This window comes from Mesoplodon bidens, assembly GCF_964165515.1.
Source record: "Mesoplodon bidens genome assembly, chromosome: 4".
Taxonomy (NCBI): domain Eukaryota; kingdom Metazoa; phylum Chordata; class Mammalia; order Artiodactyla; family Ziphiidae; genus Mesoplodon; species Mesoplodon bidens.
In genome coordinates, this window is record NC_138160.1 from 79,219,612 (window position 1) to 79,237,231 (window position 17,620).

The 17,620-nt window shown below is 39.3% G+C and overlaps 2 protein-coding genes across 29 annotated transcripts in view; one reads left to right on the forward strand and one right to left on the reverse strand.

The window, feature by feature from the left end:
• The window catches only part of LOC308615945 (uncharacterized protein), a 639,507-nt gene that overhangs the window by 414,667 nt on the left and 207,220 nt on the right, over positions 1–17,620 (forward strand). The gene's annotated exons all lie outside the window — the stretch shown is intronic.
• PCSK1 (proprotein convertase subtilisin/kexin type 1) overlaps positions 1–17,620 on the reverse strand; it is a 42,145-nt gene that overhangs the window by 21,887 nt on the left and 2,638 nt on the right. The window contains exons 2-7 of the mRNA XM_081231853.1: positions 15,685–15,789; positions 12,272–12,382; positions 10,183–10,329; positions 8,795–8,871; positions 3,081–3,169; positions 261–433 (exon numbers count right to left, since the gene is read on the reverse strand). Of these exons, the coding sequence (XP_081087979.1) occupies positions 261–433; positions 3,081–3,169; positions 8,795–8,871; positions 10,183–10,329; positions 12,272–12,382; positions 15,685–15,789 (702 nt within the window). The remainder of the gene's footprint in view (positions 1–260; positions 434–3,080; positions 3,170–8,794; positions 8,872–10,182; positions 10,330–12,271; positions 12,383–15,684; positions 15,790–17,620) is intronic.

Consider the following 17,620-nt stretch of genomic DNA (forward strand, 5'->3'; position numbering starts at 1 on the left):
ATATCCAGAGTATTTTTGAAAGTAAATACTCTAAGACTAATGAATATCTGTTGAATGTCAGACCCAAATGGGGAAAACTTTCTTAACCCTTAACTTCCATCCCTCTGAAGAACGATTTGGCTCTCTAAATGCACTTCAAACATAAGCAATAACAAGAAGTTCACAACCATTTCTTTGCATATAAACTAAGTGTTCTTCCCTTCTCCTCATATTCAAATGGTCAGGTTTCATTTCAAGTGGGTCTGTGTTAAGCATCTCACCTGTTTGACACCGTATTCAAAAGCCTTCTGGGCTAGTCGGCCAGGCCCCTCCACAGTTTTCCCATCATCATTAGGGCCCCAGCTCGCACTGTAAATATCCACATGTCCAGGATTAAATCCAATTGAGCTGGCTTCAATAGCATCCGTCACAATGCCGTCGAGCATTCTTATCCCTGAACAGCAAAACAGACAAATAACGTATGTTGATGTCAGTGTGTACATGTAGAATGCACGATGCTCTTAATATTCATTTTTTTAAAGGACTCCCAAAAGAGTCAAAAGTAGGTAACCAGTGTATGTCCCAAATGACTGTGACCCAGCTGCTAAAAGCACAGCAGGAAGATCAAGTCACCGCCTCCATAAGCTTCCTTATGTGCTGTGCTGTGCTGTGGCCATGGTTGTTGTCACTTACAAAATATCTCCCCTCCCTCTGCTGCCCTGATAACCTGAAAATGACAGGATAGCTTTCAGAAAGAGGCATCAAACAGCTCTCTCTCAACATGGCTGCTCGTGACTATACCACGAATGGCTGTGGCCCAGTCAGTGCCTTACAAAGGACTCTGTATGGGAAACCGTGTAACTTGAAAAGATCTACTTACAATAGGAAACTCACAAATAGGGAAAAAACTCTTGTTTCTAAGCACTGATGAAAACTAACCCAGAGGCCATTCTTTTATGTGTTTGCTAAGAAACATTTTCAAGGAACATGCTTCCTTTTCTTCTAAATAATCTCAAGGATGAAATCATTGCCATGGATTTTACTCCTGAGGGGGAATCCGTTTTCATCAGGAGAAGGCAGATGCAGTGACTCTTTATGCTTTCCAACAGGCTGTCACCCATCATCAGACTCATGTATTCAAGAGCCAGGAAGGCAAAAGCAATTTAGACAGATACAGGCAGCTACCTGGTTATTCCTGGCTTCAGGCTAATGATGCAATGGAGTGCACAGCTTTATATTTTCACACTATTATTTATTATGGAGCTTGGGTAAAAAAACATGTAGTTGACATGACTAGTAGAAGTTATATTTATTTTTTTTAAATTGTTTAAAATGCATTTGGGAAAAAAAATCCCAGCTCTGCTATTTACTAGCTCTGTGATCTTGGGCAAGCCACTTAACTTCTATGTGCCTCAGTTTCTTCAGCTGTAAAATGCGGATGATAACAGCTCGTGGGCATTGAGGATATACTATATGCAGCTACCATTGTACAGGCCTTAAACATATGAACTCATTTATCCTTATGACAACCATCTGAGGTGGGTGCTGTAATTCTCCCCATTTCACAGGGAGAGAGACTGCGGCCAGAGAGGGACAGGGCCTTGCCCAAGGCCACACAACTTGCAGCTGGGAAGCTGGGACTTGAATCCCAGAAACCTGGCACTCAAATGCATCCTGTTAACTTCCAGGATGTGGATAATGTCTTGGAAGGTAAATGATGGACATACCGTGGGTGTGTTTTGGTTTCCTTGAGAATCTTGCTTCTGATTCCTCCTCTATAAAATGAAGGGATGAGATGATTCTCCCACAGACTATAGCTACTTAGTTCATCATTACTTAAAAAGTGCATTCTTTTTCTAGGTGATTATGTAATTTGTGCTCCTGCCTCCATTTTCTTTAAATTAACATGGCATTTTGACGATGCTGGTATAAAGGAATCAAGAATGACCCTTAAAATCTAGGAGTGTGGTGTAATAGTGAGAGATGCATTCTATATGCTAGGATGTATATTTATTTGATTTCTGAAACGGAATACAAAGCCAGATTCAGGGTATACTCAGGTAGAACTTAAAGGAGTTTTCCTGTCATTGCCATGTTCTACAGTGGATCTTTTTTGTTGTGGTTTTAGAAAACGAACTAAATGCAAGGTTCATAGTATAACCATGAAAGCCTGAGGCAGGGCTAGTGTGAAGAGGAGCGACAAGTGTTTTATTCTCTGTGAGCCCCTGCAGATCCACTCTGCACCCTGCTTCACGGAAACGTGGATGGCAGCAGTGGGTTCTTTTGTCTTCCCATTGGTTTCAGCCAACTGAAACAGCAGCAGGAGGTTTGGGGGTGAGGGGAGAGTGAGGTACTCATTCCTGGATCCCCCCTGCTTAGAAGCAGCTCCGTTGTTGTACTCAGGGCCACAGCTCCTGTCCAGTGGCTGTCTCATGTGGTCACAGCTTTCTGTCTCCAGTTTCCATGACTACTCCCTCCCCTTGCTCCATTAAGTCTAAAGGTGGTAACATCTGCTTACATCAGTTAGTCCCTTGTTGGTTTCTTTGAACTCTTGTAAATAGTTCCTTTATTAAATTGCCCTGATGGAACTTACCATATGCTTACCTATAAAGACACTGACTGAAACAACCAAAGCTTCTAAATTTTTGCTACCACAGATAACCTTTGGCTTCTTACTATAAGAAGTATGTATTCTTTTTATTGTTTTTAACTGTTCTTTGTTATGAACTAAAGGACTACAGAATTGAGAGGCAGGGAGAATCTTTGCCTAAATTTACCTCCTCCTTCTGTCTCTTAGCAAGCACTCAATAACAAACTCTTCTAAATCAGAACACAGAGAAAATTAGATTTGCTTCAAAAGCTATTCAACCTTTCCTTTTCCCACCCAACAAAGATGTATGGGCTATATTCAGCTATCATTTTCTAAGAATCCAGATCCATTGATTTGCTTGCAAATCACATTCAAGTCGTGTAGCAAATTTTGCATGGAGTTCATTTCTTCCTCTGGTTGTTGAAAAGTCCCCCCACACCACCCCATTTACACCAGGTAGTGCAAGACTCAAATTAAAGTGCAAAACTACAGGAACAACCCTTTGCTTTACCTCCAACTTTGGAATTGTATGCAACTCCGACCCCACACTTGTGATTATTTGCTTGCATGGCAATTTCTCCTGCACATCTGGTCCCATGTCTGAGGATTAGAAAATAGGATTTATAAAACGTAAATGAGGACAAACATTGGTGTTGCATATGAATCCATGGTACATGGATATGTTAACTTTTTGTCAGGCTTGTTGCTGGTTTTCTTCCCATCGGTATTAGATGAAGTGTAGGTATCAGATGAAGGGAACACGTACTGGAGCCCAAGTATATGAGTTCAAGTTCTAGCTTCTGCCACAAACTAGTGATGTGACCTTGGGTAAGTTACTGGTCTTCAAAGAATTGTGGCATCCCATGAAATATTGTATGCAGAACACTTAGGGAAGTGGCTGGTATATAGTAAGAACCCAGGAAGTGTTAGCTATTGATACCATCTCAAAGAAATGGTTTCTGCACCAGAATTTTGGTGTTAAAGTGACTCCTCCCTTCCCCTCACTAGTGAATTCCTTGGATTAGTTTAACCTGTACAAGTCCTAGTAGGATGTGTAAAACAGAGCCCCCTCTCAAGCCCTCCTCTCCTCCTCTAACCATATACCAGACTAAAACATCTGAAGGTTTCCTGGTACCAAGAGGATTTTGAAATTTTAACAAGACACTACAGGCTATTTGGGAAACCAGGGTGCTCCTGCAACTCTGACTGGGACCAGAAACCTGAATAAGACTAGTTTTGCAACTAGGGACAATGAGGGTAATTTATGATTTCAGAGCGTTTGGGCAAAAAAAAAAAAAAAAAAAAATCCATCTCTAAAACAGACCAAAGTCCACCATTAAAGTATCAATTCTGAAATTCTGGGGATAGTGATTGTCTTTTCCCATCACTTGCCTGACCTCAGGAGGGTCAATAAGTTGAGAGAAACTTTAACGTGAATTTGTTTACTTCATGACTTTATTCCATTGTGGAAGCTCCTGGGAGCAGCATGAAGGCTGTTGGTGCCTTGGAGGAGCCACTGACCAGATATGCTGACATAGAGGAAAAAAGAGGAAGGGTTAGCTCTGAGCAACTCTGTCAGCCAGCTCCCTTTGCACACTACTGTACTAGACATCAATTAATTTAGCCCAGCATGAAATATAAAAATCCTAAATTGACTGGGTCATTTAAAATAAGCCTGTTTCAATCCCTCATCTGGGAAGATCCCACATGCCACAGAGCAACTAAGCCCGTGCACCATGACTACTGAGCCTGCGCTCTAGAGCCCGTGAGCCACAACTACTGAGTTCACATGCCTAGAGCCTGTGCTCTGCAACAAGAGAAACCACTGCAATGAGGAGCCTGCACCCCGCAACAAAGAGTAGCTCCCACTCGCTGCAACTTGAGAAAGCCCGCACGTAGCAACAAAGATCCAATGCAGCCAAAAATAAATACATTAATTAATTAATTTAAAAAAATTGCCATCTCTCAAACCACTAAAAAAAGTTTTTAAAAAATCTAAATATTGATACTTGATTTATTCAATACTTGTATTATGAATTAAAGAAAGAATAATTCCTAAGGAAAAAAATAAAATAAGCCTGTTTCACTTATTTTTTTTCCCTAAAATACCAAAGATGATTTCCTATTCTCCTTCCACTAAATGATGTTCCTCCTTTATGTTACTACTGGATAGGAGTCCTAAGTTAGAACAATGTAATTATCTTTAATTCATAGTCTTCCCCAATGTAGCAGACACCCACTTCTTTTTGGTCTTCTAGCATTTCCCCCTTTTGGGAAGTGGCCCTCGCTCACTTCTTGTGATTCTCCTCCCAGAGAGCATTTCAAGAATTGATGCAGATTCCGGGGGAAAGAATTATATTCTTTCTCAAGAATCTTCAGCTTTAAGTTCCACGTGAGCCATGTGGATCTTGCTACCAGGCAGTGTTCTATTGAGAATGAAGCTAAGTGGAGGTGAGCAGCACTAGGAGATGGATACAGAGTAATTGGTGTCCTGATGGCATAGTATTTGAGTTTCTGGATCTTACAATGCCTGAAGCTGAACATCTCTTGGGTAAAAATATTTTAATATCTCCATTTTACTTAATCGTTGTGTTAGGATTCTCTCACTTGCAACTGAAGCTCTCCTGACCAACACACCCATTCTCTGAGAAATGCATGCATATTGAACACATAGAAGGCAACTTATGCCTGTGGATTAGCCTTCTTTCCTTTTGTGGAAGGGAAAATTCATTTGCCATCATTGGGGAAATATGCTACCAGAAATCACCACCACCTGTATTTCCATTTACACAAGATGGAAGACAGCGCCCAAGATAACAGTCTCCAGGTAGAGCCTACAGAATCAACCTGTTGGCAAACATCTCCAGCATTGTACCTCTGTCCTAAAAATGATGCAGTATGACACTACCTATTATTTGTCTCTCTTTATATAGTGTTTATCTCTCTTTACATAGTACTATTTTCTTAAAAGGTGCAGGATCGTGGTACAAATAGGGGTTGATATCTTTGCCTCCTCTTATCCTCACTTCTCACCTCCACACCTTGAGAAAAAAAGACTTTATTAAAGTGGTTCTATATCATTCTTCCTAGACCTGCAGTTTTCTTTCCTTAAATCAGGCTCTGAGATAAAAGAACACTCTATTATCTTAGAGCAATGGTTATAACTGGCATTTAAACAAATTGATTTTTAAAAACTTATTCCAGAAGATAATTAAAAGATTACTATTGTACTAGTTAAAATATCCTTGCCACACATGTTATAAAATAGAATAATCTGTAATTGGTGTTGAAATTCTGATCACAAATTCATGCCAGATTAGTAGTAAGAGTTATCTGCACTTTTAAGATTTTGTTATTTAGTGATTCCTCATTTGATTTGCAGAGGAGAATTCAAATGTAGCTTTTATTAACCTCATTTACATAGTAATAAAGAACAGCAGCAACACAGATAGTTTGGAGAGATAATGCCCTTGGAATTGGGAGATAATAGGTCTCTAACTGCTATAAAGGCCAAGACAAAATGGGGCCATTCATTTTCTAAACCTAAGGGATTTATTTCTGACAGTATGCTAGAAGGGTAACTCTACTTTTTATTATACCTTTTGAAAAATGATGGGGATGCTAGCTTTTTGGTTGATAGTCAAGAAGACCCTGAGAGATAGCTGCTTATTGTGTAATTTTCGAATAGCAGATTCTGAATTGGCTTAGAAAATTGTCTCTGCTTCTCCTTTTATCAGATGATACTATTCTTGTCATGCTTTTTTTTCTCAGTGAAAGGAGGTCTACCTTAGTTGCTAAATGAAAAGCCTTGATCATTATCATCATCATAGCACACATTTAACTTTTTCTGTATACAAGGCACTATCCAAGCCAATTACATATATAAACTTATTTAATCCCCCTAAGAACCCAATGAAGTAGGTACTATTATTACCTCTTTAGTAGATGATAAAACTAGTCACAAAGAAGTTAAATAATTTGCTCAAGGTCACTCAACTATTAAGTGGAAGATCTAAGATTTGATCTAAATCTAGCTGCAAAGTCTGTGCTCTCTTGTTTGGCCATGCTACACTAACTCTATGCTATGTGCAAGATCCACGGTCTGCTATGCTCTGGAAGCTCAGAGTTTTCAGGCACAAAATACATACAATTATGGGTTGCTTCCTTGGGGCCTTTGGAGCTCCGAATTGGGGGAAATGTGGCTATTATCAGTACCATAAGTTGAGAGTCCCTTTTTTTGAGGGGAAGGGAAGAGGGACATCTGAATTCCCCTTCTCATGAGTACAAAACTCTAGAGAATGTCATTTCACCCGGTATTCACCTATCATGCATCTACCACACAAGTTATCACCCACTTTGGATCCTGGGCCGGACCCAGTACACACTGCCTAAGAAGGAGGCTGACACCTTCAACTAACAGTCTCCTCAGCTGTGCCCATGTGGTCGGGAGCAGATTTCCCTCTTAGTCTTGATCAAGGGGATGGAATGAGAGTTGTCATTTTTACTTCATTCTAGGAAGAGTGTCCTTTTCTTCCAAGCACTTATTGTCCAGTTCCTTAGGAAGCTTCTTTTAGGAGGGTAGGGAACAGATACCTTGTCACCATTTTAGGAGACGAAATAAAAAATAGAGGCAGAGTGAGATGAGTGATTTCCTCAAGGTCATCCTCCCTCCTGGTAATTGGCAAAGCCATCACTACCAGGCAGGCTAACATTACAAGGTCATGCTCTAAAAGAACATGTGTTCCTCCTGGTCTTGCACTGCCCTCACTCAGAAATATGGCTGAACGTTTGTCTGGTGCGGGGGTGGGGGTGGGGGTCCTGCTCTAAGTTCCTGAGATATCCCACTTTCCTCCAAGGGTGCCCTCTCATGGTTCCTTTTGTATTGTTACTGGAATGTTCTAACCTCAAGCGCTGTTTGCTGTTGACCCCTTTAAGAGATAAACCCTAAAAGAAGTAAATGGTACTGAAAGAACCCTCCCCAAGCCTCCCCTTCCCCTCAAGGAAGAAATATACACTCAGAAGTTGAGGCCAAGTCCTGGAGCCCCAGCCTCCCTTCCTGGGGTTTGTTGGCCTTCTGGAGGACAATCCAAAGTAACAACTTTAGGTCAACATTACTACACCAGCCACATGGGAATTCTGAGAAAATAAGGGAGAAGGGGAGAGGGAAATTGAGAGCAAGAGAGAGAGAGAACGCTATTGACCCTAATTGGTTAATAATCTGAGAGAGGAAGAAAGAAAAGGGAAGCACTTTATGGGGCATCCACAAAGAGCTTTTCACTACTTTTTCTTTCTATCCCCACTTGTAGCAGCACTCATTTTGCCTTGGCTTTCATCTGCTTTGGTGCATGTTTCTTTTGGGTGGAGCAAATGAAGAGGAAAGTGTGAATGTCTCCTTGAAGTCTGTGAGAGACATCATTATGCACAAAGATGAGTTTTCACATGGGCATTGACACTTGAGGCTGTGTGCCTAGAGGGTGAAGTTCCTCTGGAGCTAAGAAAAAAAAGGTTAAAATGTCTCTTGCCTTTGGGTCTTTATTTGGCCTCTTGCTTCAGTGGGTCTGGCTCTTGGCCTCACTCGTCACCTTGTGGCTGCTATGGAGAGTTAATTTAGGAATCAGAAGATATCCTTTTTCTCTTCCCTTTAGCTTTAGAATACCCAGCAGAAACTCTGGAACAGGCTACTAATTAGCCCAATGCCCCAGAGACTGTGTTGGATTTGAGGGCCAAGCCCATGGTATATTTCTCGTCTGGTGCCTTGCCATATTCTTCTGAGGGAACTAGTGAGCATGGTTGTGGCCAACATAGGAAGTCATGAGGATCTGTTACCTTGGTCATCTATATTTCTCTTCATGACTAACATCAAGCATGTTGCTAGTAATAAACGATTCATAGAGGAATCGGGGGCAGGGGGATGGACCCAGATTTTTATTCTTTATGTCTCAAACAATTTTTTTTAAAGCCGTAACTATTCAGTAACATTTGAGGGGAACATTTCATAATGTAAGAAGAAAGTTTAATTGAAATATGGTTCTATAAGCCCAAAGGAATATATAAATAGAAACTTTTGTTTCTGTTTTAAAAGCAACAAAGTATTGTGGTATGGATGGTGTACATGAACATTTTCTGAGAGCTAAAATGTGGATCATATTTATAGTGTAATTTTCTCAAGTAAGATGAAAGCATTTTAAAGCACTTACCCCCACCCCCAAATCCACATTTACTCACTTGTTCTCATTTGTGGGATCATATCGGGGAAATGGATCATGGTCATTATCGTTAAAATCATAGCTAGCCTCTGGATCCTAAAGAGAAAACAAGAATAACACTGTAGCATCATAAAAAAAAGCAGTACTTTCCGAGTCTTCTATCCCTATCCTATTCCCATCCTGGCTGATAGCTCGAAAGCCTGCATTTTAGAGTTTCTGACCCAATTGCTGATCATTTATCATCCCCATAAACCAGGCAGAAGTGATGTACACAGAAAAGTGAGCCATCATGCAATTCTCAGTGAATGTTTCCAAACCTCTCACTCATAGACTCTCATAGGATATTAGAACAGAAGGAGTCAAAGTTTACTTAGTTCAACCACCTCATTTTCCAAATGAGAAAATTGAGGCCCAGAGAATTTGAATGGCTTAATTAAGCTAGAGCACTAGTTAGTGACATTTTGATGCTCATCTTTCTTAAGAATATAGGTACAAAGAGCTGGCTGTGGGCTGGGGCTCAGGTCTACAGTGATCTCCTTCAGCCTCCTCAGTTAAAATAAACATGTAATTTAATTAAAGAGGCTGTGTTTGAAATTCAAGACAAGCTTCCAGGTCCCACCCTCTTTTGCAATCAGATTGCTAAACTTAAACATCTTCCACATAGGAATTTTATCACTACTACTGCTACTTCTCTATATTTTCCATATCTTTTAATAATTCCTAATCTTTTTCATCTCTTCTTTTCCTTCCTGTTTCCTTTGCTCTTTAGCTGGGGAAAGTTGGTTGAGTAGAAAGGATGAGAGAAAGACAAGGGGCAATATTCAAGATGAAACACTGATTTAAAGACCTAAAATATAATGGAGAACTTCATAACCAATTAAGTAAATAAGTTTCATTTACTTATTTCCCATTTTTAGTGAACTTTTCTCAGCTTGTCATTTTTGTATTGTGTAGTGCACACTTTGATTTGCATGGAAGGAATCACATTCACATAACTTCACAATGTGAGAGATATTGCCCCATAAGGGGTGTGAGCAGGGAGACTGTGAAAATGGTCTCAGATATTAGGCTTGATTTGATTGCTTTCATGTCCCCAAATACTGAGTGGCATAGAGTTTGAATGGCTTTTAATAATTTAGCTGATGTTAAGTGCCTCCCCCTACCCCAACACACATGCTTTTGTATAATCCTTGGCTCCAGCAAATTCCTTCAATGCCCAGTGATACAAAAAAAAAAAAAAAAAAGTTTATGTGCACTGGCAGAAGGGTGAGGGAAGTGGCAAAACCGTGGCCCGTCATTACCAGGGCTGACATCAGAGTAGCCTCCTGCTTGAGGGAAGCAAAGTCCTAACTGTGTGTCAGTGTAGACCACTCCCTAAGTTGCAGCAATGGGAGGGCTTAGACTCACATAGTTGGCATAGATGTCTGTGTGATTCCACTCCAAGCCATCATCCAGTACAGTGATAACAACTCCTTTGCCTGTGATGCCTTTTTGCCAAACAGGTATCACATGGAGGTCCAGCTTGGGCAGGGCTGCAGTCATCCTAGTATCTTGCTGATAAAGAAAGACAAAGAAGCATTGGTAAAACCATGATTTGTTTGCTGCAAAATAAGAACTGAAGCTCCAGTCTGGAGACCCATCTTCTTCCTGGGGTCACTCTATTCTTTAGAAGCGGGCAATTAGATGAAATAAAAAACAAAGTTAAGGGTAAGACCAAGTGAATCATCAGAGTGCTGCTCTTTTTCCAGTTGTTCCAATGGAAAATCACTCAAAAGGATGAATCACCCTGTGGCCCTTGTCTTTGAGCTGTGTGGCTTTGAAGAAGTTCATCCCTAAGTTGCTTTCATTTATAATTACATGCTCAAGCTTTTCATCTACCAAAGCTTTATTTGATGTCCCATGTTTCCATCTCCCCCCAAATTCTGAGCCTCCACTGCCACACTGAATGTACTTTATATTGTCTGGTTCACAGCTCTTCATGGATGTTTTTATAAATTTTCTAAAAGAAAAGGCAGAACCTGGAATGCCCAGGAGGCTGTGGTCTTACCAAGACTTGCAATCTAACTGCCTATGTCCAAGTATGAGTGATTTAGGGAGTAAGTATCTGTGAGAGATTTGGGATTTGTTTTCAGATAATTTTTCTGTTAGTTGCTGTATGTGGGACTGTAAGGAAGAAGAGCTGGACAGCAAGGGAACACAGATACGAGCACATCCCCAAGCATTCAAGAGAGATGCACTAGAAGAATGCCAGCTTTTTAGTGAAGAGGTCAACAAGGAATTTATGAATAACAACAATCAAAAGTATCAGTGAATGCATTGGCCCCTGGCTGATGCTCCTCAGAAAGAGGTGGGGCAAAACAAGAATTTACTAGGCCAACATGAAGCTGAATCACAGGAGGCTGGAACTACACACAGATTGTTGGCCAACGCCAGAGATGAAGGACTCTCTGTCAGTCAGAAGAACAATCATAGAGTGTGGTTGTTAAGAATATGGCCCCTGGAGCCATGAATTATGGCCCCTCCACTATAATTACATGATTTTGGCAAGTTATTCAACTTGCCAATGTCTCTGTCTCTTCATCTGATAAATGGGGGTACTTACTATACCTACAACAAAATGTTGTGTGAGAACTAGGTGAGTTAACTCATGTCAAACATTTAGAATAGTATTTGACACATAGCAAATGCACCAGTGTTAGCTAGTGAGTCTCTTCTGCTGCAGTGAGTAGGTATCGCCTAGGTTAAGAGAGTTTCAAGAGGAATTGCTCTCCTTTCCCATCCATTATGCAACAAGGATGTCTAAGCGTTAGCTTATGGTTGTCATGAAAATTCATCTTTTATAATATTCTCAACAATAAACACTTCTATTAACATGTATTACTATGATAGAGGCTTAACATTAAAACAGAGGAGAGCGCTCTGCAGGCAAGCAGGAACACTTACAGTTTCTCCACTAGGTGCCTACATTCCAACAAGGATTTGATAACTATGTTAAAGGTAGAACTGGTTCGCAAGTCTAGACATCTGCAGATAGATGCCTTTTGTCTTTCCCTGTGTTCCTTCCTTTAGCCTAGTTCAGAAATTCTCACCTGTAAGCATGTACAAATTGCCTCTCAGGGCTATATATACTGAATCATGTTCACTGTACTCTTTGGGTGATTTAAAGTGTTCTCAAGAGTAACTTTGATCAAACATGTTTTTTTTTGCCATGAGTACTGTTTTGGAACCCCTAACTTGCAAGACATGATTCTTCTGTACTTATTCCAGATAAACTTAAGAAGACAAAAGGCAACAACGCTTCCTCTCATAGTAGCTAAAGATCTGTGCTTCAGACATCCTCACATAGTAAAACAGAAGACCCAGATCATGGGAGGTCCCATCAACCCTAATCTCTAGGTAATACAGCCCTCTGCTGAATTATCTATCATTAAAAAAATCTATCGTGCAGATATAACAAATAACCCAGGTCCTACACAGTCCTCCTGTAGGTACTTACCAAGTACCACTGCTGATTCCACATCGGATCATTGAAGAGATCTAGTGCTGAGTCTCTTAGAACTGAACGTTTACTTCTCTCTTTTTCATACTGTTGTTCAGCCCATAGCACCTACAAGGAGTTTTAGAGCAAAAAAATCAACAAATAGGCCACCTCTGGTGTAATCATCTTCCCTCTAACTAGCTCTAGTACTCTCTCCATCAGAGTTCAGGCAGCTCCACAGTGTTTTCATTTGACTATAGATCAAACTGGCAGCTCAGTGAGAAGAAGGGATTGCCCACTGGGGAGATGAACATTTCCTCTATTACAGTAAAATGTACCTTTAGGGGGAGGAGAAGCAGTCAGTGAAGTGATGATTCCCTCAGATTATTTACACTGTGATTACAGTGGAAGTAAAAGTTCAGCCTGCTTTCATCAGCAAATGGACCATATTACTCACTTTTATATTGAGGTTCCAGGGTTCTGTGGCAGAAAATTTGTGCATTTTCGTGGAATGAGTCAACAAGCTAAGAGATCCCAGAGACTGCTGTTATGTTGCTCTTACAGCTTAATTTCTCTTTCTTTATACAAAAATAGAAATTGCAAATGTGACAAAGACAAGAAAGGCGCTACATCTTTGCAGATTTGAAATTCTGCCTCCTCTATTCTTCAACCTTCTGCTTAAGTGTATTTAATATGAGAAACAGATCCAGGGTGATGAATGAGCACTACTGACCATGCACACTTACCATTGATTTAGTTTCATGTATTATGCAAAGGTACCACCTGACAATACAAAAATTACCTTCCCCACATTTAGAGCATAATCCTGTTATACTTGAGGCCCTGAGTGGGTGAGGGGCTGCCTTGTGGTTATATTCATTATGAGATAATACCATGCTCTAATTTTGCTGAGCAACATGACTCTTTCCTACCCAAAACATATCCTCTCTTCTGTACACATGGTGATAGTCCATGGTGTGATAGGATATTGTTAATGTGAGAATACTAATGAGTCAGATCCAAAAATAAAAACTGAAAGATAATTTGCAACTAAAGGATAAAACCATCCACTAAGACTGTCCTGAATTTCCAATTAGAAAATATACTGCAAACCTATTATAAACATTGGGAGCGACTTGAGAGTTGGAAATCAGGACATATATAATTTATTTTTAAAGTGCCTGTATTTTCAAGCTTAAGTGTTTTGGCTTAAAATACCTCAGTGCTTGGAATATACTGCCTGTCTTCTGAGTTGGTCTTTGGGAACTGGCTGCTAGGGAACAAGTACTAATCTTTGAGAGAGAGAGTCACTTACAGTTGGAAATTTCATTAACAGACTTATAAAGATAGCTTACTGCTGCATTTCAGAGTGCTAATTTGAAAGAATATCATCCCTACCAAAAAAAAAGGAGCAATAAAATGAAAATCAAAAGCAATTTTTAAAAAATGGAATATAAGAGGAGGCACTCTGTCATCTGATCAGATAAACATCCAATTGTTGGAAACAGTGTTATGATTAATGTCATTAACTCCAAATGCCATATTAATCTCTGTAAGAGCAGACCAAGTGGAACAGAGCAAATTAATGGTGTCCTTCTATTATGTATATAATAAGTATCATGTACTTAATTGTAAATAATCCTTTTGATTTGAAAAGGGAATTAAAAATCATCTAGTCTAACCTCCTACTGCAAGCTTCAGTGTGTTCTAGGGTTTTTCCTGAACTAAAGTTATTCTGGGTATAACTTTTCATAGGATTATATAGACTCCTTTTTTATGAAGTTATGCTGAAGAGTAAATTCTTAGCTCTTCTTCCTTATGCTTTGAGATTTCTCCCCCAAATCAATTATTAAGGAAATATCTGAAGAATAGAACTGGGCCATCTGTTCATTTTAATGAGATACTTGAGTAATAGTAACAGTTAGGTCTGCTCCACTCTATCCAATTTCCTCCTATTAAGATGAGAAGGAAGGTCAGTTTGACTTTCTTGTGCATTAATGTCAGGCATGTATTTAGACAGACAAGCAAATCTCTCTCTTGTTTTGCCCAAGGACTAAGCCTAGCCAGAGTGCTAGAAGTTGCCCTACTTTCAAAGTCCACATACAATTAGCCATTTGCCTTGGGACAGCGAAGAGAAGATTTCACTGGACAAGAAACATTTAAAGTAACGTTCAGGGCCTCTGATTAGGTCTCTCACTTCTAGCCATTAACTTGGGTAAAAGCCAGCAATGGTTGTTTGTGAGCTGTGGTGTTGCTGTCTGTGGTCCTGATACAGCATTCTTGGTCTGGGTTTGGTTGCTTCTTTCATGTTTGAACACTGGTAACCCAGGCCCAGTCATTTCCTACTCTCTTAATTTGTCTTCCTTTTCTTCTTCTTTTTAAAATTCTATCAGTTGCATAACAAATAAAATAGCAAATTATTTTACAGGGTTCACGAATTCCTGTACTTTAAACAGTTCTGGCACCTTTCTGTCACTTATATTTTCTTTATGGGATGTTGAAAGTATGTGTTTTATCTCTCACAAAGCTTCCAGAATTCTTTAGAATGGCCTAGACAACAGAAATCATGTACACAGATATCAGGCCAGCCAGGATAAGTTTTCACCAGTATGACACATTCTTGAGAAAAGGCAACATTGTGTATGCAGATTCCAATTTCAAATTTCTATTTCAAATTTCTATTTCATCTCAACATTCTATTGGTGTGTTTGCTGACCTTGAAAACAGACTTCAAAGTCAAAAGGTACATTAGATATACATGAAATTGGCTCCACACTTTACCTATATTCATTCTAGACATTTCCTGCTGTTGCCTAATCATTGAATATGTATACAAACCAGGATAAAAAGAGATCAAATGCTTTGGATCAGACTATACAATACTTATAGAAACATTTGCCTCATGAAGACATGGATTTAAAGCTCCTTCAAAAGCACTAGTTCCCTACATAACCAAACCAGACAGAATGGCAGAATGTTTTTTCAGTTACACTGAAATGTTATTAAGAACAGGGTTTATGTATTATATTTCTTTGGCATCATCACATCGGATATCAAAGTGCTTGGTACATAATAGGCCTATAATAAAAGTTTGTTGATTGATTGCATTGTCAGACAGTTCATCAGTGCTGCCACTTGATTCTCAATATTCATTTTCATGCTCTTAGACTGGATTTGTGAGCTAGTGTTTATATGTATAGTGTGTGTATATATATACTTTATATATATTTATACATATAAAATTTAGTCAACCAATTCAATCTGATCCAGTTATTATTATGTGCAATTATAACCCTATGGAAATAATAAGAAACACTACAGATTTTGTGAACACAATAAAAAAAATCATATTTGCTTTTGCTCTTGTTAGCAATCACAAAGAAGGCAGATAAGTCAGGTTACTGGTTTGAAGACAAATGCACAACACTTACACGATCATCATCAGATAATCTCTTAGTGATATGAAGGGCACTCCTTCGAGACCTCCGAGGATGGTTTTTATGTTTGAATAAGTAGTGATTTTCAAGTGACCCAATCTATAAAAGAAAAAATTAAAATAAAAATCCTCTTTCCAAAATAAGTATCTATAGGTTAGGTTGAAACACAGCTAACTTGGAGACAGGCAGCTTTTGTTAAATCCATTTCTTGTACTGAAGTTAACTTTTTTCTTCATGAGGAAGACACGGATAAAAGCCTTCCCTCTCAGTGTGTTGAGTGAGATGAGCTTCATGATATTATCACTTGGGCTCACAGCATACTTGGGAGCTGATGTGTTTCTGTTCCACATATTTCAGAGGAACTACATTTGCTTTTCTAGGTGCTGTTATTGTGTAGATAGACATTTCTTAAAAAATATTCATTTTGTCAAATTTATTCTGTCAGCGAACAATAATTTGTGGAAGGCAGGCAAACCCTTTGGTATGATATATAGGCAGTGCCACATTCAGCTAGAATAATTTGTTGTTATTATGAAATATAGCCATTGAATCCATAGTGATAATTATTATAAGCTACTAGTAGTGACCATCTGACTTTCCAATAGTTCAAGGCTTTGAGGAAGAAGCCAGCATGCCACATTTAGGACAGGTGTTCCACCTGGGAGTGTGTAAACTTCTCTGGGTGACTATCAATGCATTTGGTCCATTTAGAACTAAGTTCATTATTCTTTTAAGTTAGTTTCCCTTTATTCAAAATGGTACTTAATTTGAACCTACCAAATGCTCTAGATGCCCTGTATGTTTTTAAACTGAGACAAACAATTGACAATGGGTTATTTCAGAAGAACTACATTCTTTAAATTGGTGTTTCTTATCACCTAGAGAATTTTTTAATAGAGATGCTTAGGCCCTGCTGCAAGCCTGAACCTCAGGGTTTGAATCTGCTATAAGCTTTACATGGAGTTGGGGAGAGAGAATATTAGCCATAAGAAAAGATCACCAGTGCTTAGCTCTGTTTCTTCTATCAACTGGTTTTGCTTCTTGTCACCCCTGCCCCCAATCCTAGCTTTTGAGGCCTTAAGGAGCTCAAGATAGTGATGCTAAGTTAAGTGTAAACAAAGGAAGAAATAAGCAGAGCCAGGAAAGCACTATCAGTCTTTTACAAAGAATTATTATTTTAAAAACATTTATTAGTAATGCCATTTAACTGGAAATATGCATATGCAAATCACATGCAAGTATAGATAGGTTTTACCACTATTTCTAAAGACTCTTGTGACTATGCCACCCCTTCCTCGAAGATCCTACCAAGAGTACTGATTTATTGTTATTTATTTATTTATTGAGACTTGTGATTTTGAAAGACAGTCCACATAATGAATGGTCCGGGTTTGGATGTATGTCTGGGGCTAATAAGGTGAGAAAATGAAGAGGGAGTTATTTTTTGCTCTCTCCTCCAATCTGCTTTCACACAATTACCAATGCTATTTAGCTGCCCAAAAGATTAAGTTCCCAGTTTTTTTTTTTCCCTTATAGGACACACAAAATTTCCATGATGCCCACAGTACCCACCCATACAGTCCCACCCACTACTCACTCTCTTTTTAGATCCCAACAATGCCTTGCAGTTTCCAGACTTATAAGTCACTTTCTTTTTATCTCCCTGTTTTCCCACAAGTTGTTTTCTATTCCTGGAGTGCCTTCTCCAATGTCATCATGTTCTCCAGGGCAAGCTTTGATTCTTCTTCCTAAACCTGTGCAAGTGTTTCCTCCTTGGGCTGTCTTCTTTCACCTCTCCCCAATTCCCTTCCATCCTCAATCCTTCAATCAATAAGTATTGAGACTCCAGGAACGGCTTCTTTTGCTATACCAATTGCTTGCAACTGCAGTCATTTGTTTCTAAACCAGTCTCTAGACTCTTGATTCCTTG